The sequence below is a fragment of the Guillardia theta genome, assembly GCF_000315625.1.
Source record: "Guillardia theta CCMP2712 unplaced genomic scaffold GUITHscaffold_130, whole genome shotgun sequence".
NCBI classification, from domain to species: Eukaryota; class Cryptophyceae; order Pyrenomonadales; family Geminigeraceae; genus Guillardia; species Guillardia theta.
In genome coordinates this window covers 189,232-193,610 of record NW_005434544.1, presented here as the reverse complement: position 1 = coordinate 193,610, position 4,379 = coordinate 189,232, and the positions used below count along the sequence as shown (strand labels likewise).

Sequence of the window (4,379 nt, the reverse complement as noted above, 5' to 3'; positions counted from 1 at the left end):
GAGCAAGAGAGCAGAGGAAAGGCTGCAAAGGGAGCAAGAAGATCTTGACGATCGTCATGAGAGCCTCTTGTTGTTTAGCTTACCCAGTCCTACTCCTCCCACGATGATCAGCAAGCTGCCTGAAACATCCCTCCTCCTGAACTCCTCCCCCAGCAACCTGGTGGATCTCGTCAGCTACGACAATGTGGAGCTTTGCAAGGAGAGGAGCGGAGGGTAAGGGAGACAGCAAGGTTGAACTCATATCACAATGCGACATGTCATGGGGCATGAACTCATTACCTGCACACCACACACCATGTCACATACAAAGTCATATCAAACCATCACAAGTCATATCACACCATAACACGCCCTCACAAGTCAAATAACACTTTATCACAACAACACAACAAGTCATGTCACACAATATCATATCATGGTACATTTTAACACGTCCTGCCACATCAATTTCATTACATGGTCGCATAAGCGGCGTTTGCGATGACCGAGAAAGCTCCCTGCTCCAGCATTATCCCATGTCTAATCCTCGTCCTCGTCCTCGTCCTCGTCCTCGTCCTCCTCAGCAGCCCCCCTGCCCCCCTAGCCCCCTGTCCCGCCTTTTCCTCTCCTCTCCTCCTCGGCACTCTTCTAGACCTTGACCTCGTCATCTCACCATTGGCGCCACAAGAGTCGCAGGAGCGAAACCGTAAGCAGCAAAGTTTCCCATCTGGTTGGAGAAAAGAAAATCAGCAGGGCCGAGGAAAGAGAACAACCAAATAAACACAGGGAAGCTAGGAGGAATCAAAATGAAGGGAGGGAGGGAAGGGAGGGAGGGGAAGGGAAGGAAGGACGGGAAGGAAGGACGGGAGGGAGGGAAGGGAGGGAGGGGAGGGGAGGGGAGGGCAGGGAGGGGAAGGGAGTGGAAAGAAGCAGAATAGGAAAGCAGGCGACAAACAAGATGACAAAAAGAAACAGGATTGAAGCAAGCAGACAGAGAGGAAGAAAACTCTGGAAAAAGGAGATGGCTGGCAGAGACCAGCTGGGGGGGCAAGAGCAAGACAGCCGTTTCTTCGTACCTCGCCCGTGATCATTAGGGAGACTCCAATCCACCATAGGCGGCTTTGAGTGTATGACACCGACGCCTCTGCCTTAGTGTGCGCATACCGCTGAAGGTTCAGCCCGAGGGTTGTCACCATGTTCCCGATCTGCCCCATCGCAGAGGAGAATGTGAGTAGCTCCTCGTCCTCATCCTCGTCCTCGCCCTCTTCCTCGTCCCTCTCATCCTCCTTGTCCTTGTCCTTGTCCTTGTCCTTGACCTTGTCCTCGTCCTCCTCTTTGTCCCACACCCGCCCCTTTCTCCCTTGCTGCCCCCTCCTCCTCTTGCCAACACCTTCTTGCCCCAGTTTCCCTTCACTCTCCATGTCCACCCTGCTCCTCATCACTCGTCCTCCCCTCTCCTTCTCACCAGTGCCATGGTCAGCCCCAGTCCAACAGATTCGTCCGGGTCGAGCCTCCTGATGTTCCGTCAGGGCGGGAGAATTGTTCTGAGGGCAACTAGTGGAGCGAGCGAGCTAGAGGAGACGGGGAGGCGAGTAATTGGAGGAGATAGGAGAACAGTGTGAAGCAGGGTCTATGGCGGAGAATGCACAGTACGCACAGGGAGTTGAGATCTTGGTCGATGTCTGCGAGAACGCCTGGGAAGAGTCCTGCAACCTAATGGCAGACAGTCTCAGGTCTCCTCCCTTCTCCTCCCTCCTTCCTTCCTCCTTCTCCCTTCACGTCTCTCCTTCCATCCTCTTTGTCCCTGCTCATTTGTCCTTCCATCCCTCCTCCGTCCCTTCCCCGTCCTCGTAATCCTCACCGGCGGCAGGTTCGTATTCTGCATCCCTCCTGCTTGCATCAACTTGAATCCTCCGCTCGAACTCGGGCGAAATGGTGACATGCCTGCATCCATGCCATCAGCAGAGCCTGCCAACTAGTCCCACCAGGACAGGAGCACCGATGGCAGACTCCCCTTCATGGACCTGCCTCTGCATCCCTCCTCTCCTTTCCTTTCTTCCTGTCTTCTCTTCCTGTCCTCTCTTCTGTCCTCCAATCTCCCTGCCCTCTCCCGCTCTCCCGCTCTCCCTTCCCCCCCCTTCCACGCCATCGGCCTTTCGCTCTATTTGTAGGAAGATTGACTGTAGACTTTACTCATCTTGTACCATTTCATTTACAACGGTGAAATAACGGTTACACAACGGGGTGTAACGTGATTTTTGCGTCCTCATACCGGATCATGGCATGGAGTGGAGGGAGAGCGGGTTGTGATGCCGACTACGAAGGAGGAGGAGGAGGAGGAGAACCAGGAGAGTGAAGGGTAGAGGAATCAACATGGGAGGAGGAGACAGTGCCATGGAACGAACAACCTGGCGATGAGGGTGCAGCAGCATCGTTCATGGTCTGGATCCCGACCATGGGGGGAGGATTGATGACGGCACGGACATGACGAGCTTGTGGAGTGAGCGATCAGTGTAGACCTGCCGGTGACAGGGGATGGCAATGAAGATGAGAGAGCTCGGATCTCTCAGCTAGGAAAAAGCTCCTTGCTCCTTGCTCCCTGCTCCCTGCTCCTGCGAATCAGGGTTGTGTTGGAAAGGGAATACAAGGACCATGAAGGAAGAGCTTGGATACACAGCCTTCCATGTCAATCGGATCTGCGAGGTCCATGACGACACGATCACGTCGATAGCAACATGGTAGCAAGCATCTCCCAGCGCGGGGGCGAGTCTGAACCGGCGGTTGCAGGAGTGACATGATGTACATGGGGACGCAGAAGGGAAGGGTTATCGTTTACACGCTCAACCCTGGTAGAAGACGATCTGTTTGTTGTGGTTGCTGATGTTCTTGTTGTGTATGTTGTTGTTCTGATGTTCTTTTGCTAACTGCGACTTGTCCCCTCGCAGATTTTCAGAGTGAGAGCCCAGATGCAGTTTGTGGGTGTTTTGAAGAAGCAGCGGTGGAAGTGGACGGAAGTGAGGTATGAGGAGCAAACACAACAACCTGCGATGACAGCTGTCGGAGCAGGAGGTGAAGAAGATAGACATCGTGGAAAGCCTGGGAACCCTCCTTGTCGTTTGTGGGAGTCGGGTGGAGGTCAGGGATCTAGCGTCTTTGGAGGAGCTCTATAGAGTTGACGGGTTGTACTTGCGGCTGCGATGACATGGTTGTAGGATGTAATGTTCTTTAGCAGGCGATTCTCGGATGTTTGCACTGCGGATGTGGTGAGTGGAGGAAACAGAGAGAGGAGCAGCAGGAGATGGAGGAGGAGGAGAGGAGCAGGGGCAAGGGCAGGGGCAGGGGCAGGAGCAGGAGGACAGGGAGAAGGAGGAGGAGGAGTCTGTATTGAGAGCTGCTGAGCTCGGAATGTGGCAGTCTGGCTGCCACTACTTGCTCGCTGCCAGCAACGAGTCAGTCACCGTCTTCAAGCATGAGGAAGGATACACCCGTGACCGTGACATCAAGTCTGCCTGCTGCCATGTCCTCGGGCGCGAGTGGGTAACTCGGTCTTGCTGGCAGGACGGAAGATACAGTTTGTAGCATCTGCTCCCACGGCAGCATGCTCTACGTCGCTACGACCGCTGCGTTCTGGCTGTACAGCCTCGGAGACAGCGCAGGGCATGTTGTCTCCCACGTGCCTCTAGAAGCAAGCCCGACATGGTGGGTTTCCCCTTGTGCGATCAGTAGAAGAATGTTGTTGTCGAGCTGCCAGGCTGAAGCCTTTCCATCCTCTCCTCCTCTCCTTCGAATGCCTGCTCCTCCTGCTCCTCCTCCTGCTGCTCCTCCTTCTCCTCCTCTTCCGTATCCTGTTGCTCCTGCTCCTCTTACTACTCCTGCTCCTCTTGTTCCTCTTTTTCCTCCATCTTCTTATAACTCCCCATCTCCTTCTCCAACCTCTCAAATCCTCTCTCCCCTTCCCTCCACACTGCTCTTCGCTTTTTGTTTTCTCTCCGCTTCTTCATGACTGCCGTCTCCTCCTCTGTCTCTGCGCTTTCTCAATCTGATCTGAGATGATTTTGTGGAAGCTGGACGCCAAGGATTCACCTGAGGAAAGATGAATGTGGCGATGCTCAAATCTACTTGAGTTGCCCGCGGAAAAGTTGGAAATGCGGTGAGTAAGCGATGATGACGAAAGGTCCTGATGGTTGGAGTTGTTGATTGTTGTTGGGGAGGATGGTGATAATTGTGGGGATGGTTGTGGTGATTGTGGTTGTTATGATGATAATGATATGAGAGGAGGGGCAGGGGCAGGGGCAGGGGCAGGGGCAGGGGCAGGGGCAGGGGCAGGAGCAGGAGCAGGAGAGAGAGAGAGAGACAGAGAGACACAAAGAGAGAGAGGGAGAGAGAGAGGAGGGCGGGGG

General features: G+C 54.4%; 2 protein-coding genes across 2 annotated transcripts in view; one reads left to right on the top strand and one right to left on the bottom strand.

Annotated features, from left to right (window-relative positions):
* Positions 1 to 452: 452 nt before the first annotated feature.
* Positions 453 to 1,400, bottom strand: GUITHDRAFT_118602 (hypothetical protein; the record flags this gene model as incomplete). Its single annotated transcript, XM_005822179.1, has 3 exons — positions 453 to 497; positions 653 to 706; positions 1,056 to 1,400. 3 exons carry the CDS (start codon positions 1,398 to 1,400, stop codon positions 453 to 455), a joined length of 444 nt encoding a protein of 147 aa, XP_005822236.1.
* Positions 1,401 to 2,631: 1,231 nt separating this feature from the next.
* GUITHDRAFT_118601 (hypothetical protein) overlaps positions 2,632 to 4,379 on the top strand; it is a gene marked incomplete at both ends in the record, with an annotated part of 5,093 nt that continues 3,345 nt past the window's right edge. Inside the window, 8 exons of the mRNA XM_005822178.1 lie at positions 2,632 to 2,717; positions 2,767 to 2,828; positions 2,925 to 2,998; positions 3,046 to 3,158; positions 3,212 to 3,242; positions 3,394 to 3,524; positions 3,577 to 3,678; positions 4,044 to 4,129. Of these exons, the coding sequence (XP_005822235.1) occupies positions 2,632 to 2,717; positions 2,767 to 2,828; positions 2,925 to 2,998; positions 3,046 to 3,158; positions 3,212 to 3,242; positions 3,394 to 3,524; positions 3,577 to 3,678; positions 4,044 to 4,129 (685 nt within the window). The remainder of the gene's footprint in view (positions 2,718 to 2,766; positions 2,829 to 2,924; positions 2,999 to 3,045; positions 3,159 to 3,211; positions 3,243 to 3,393; positions 3,525 to 3,576; positions 3,679 to 4,043; positions 4,130 to 4,379) is intronic.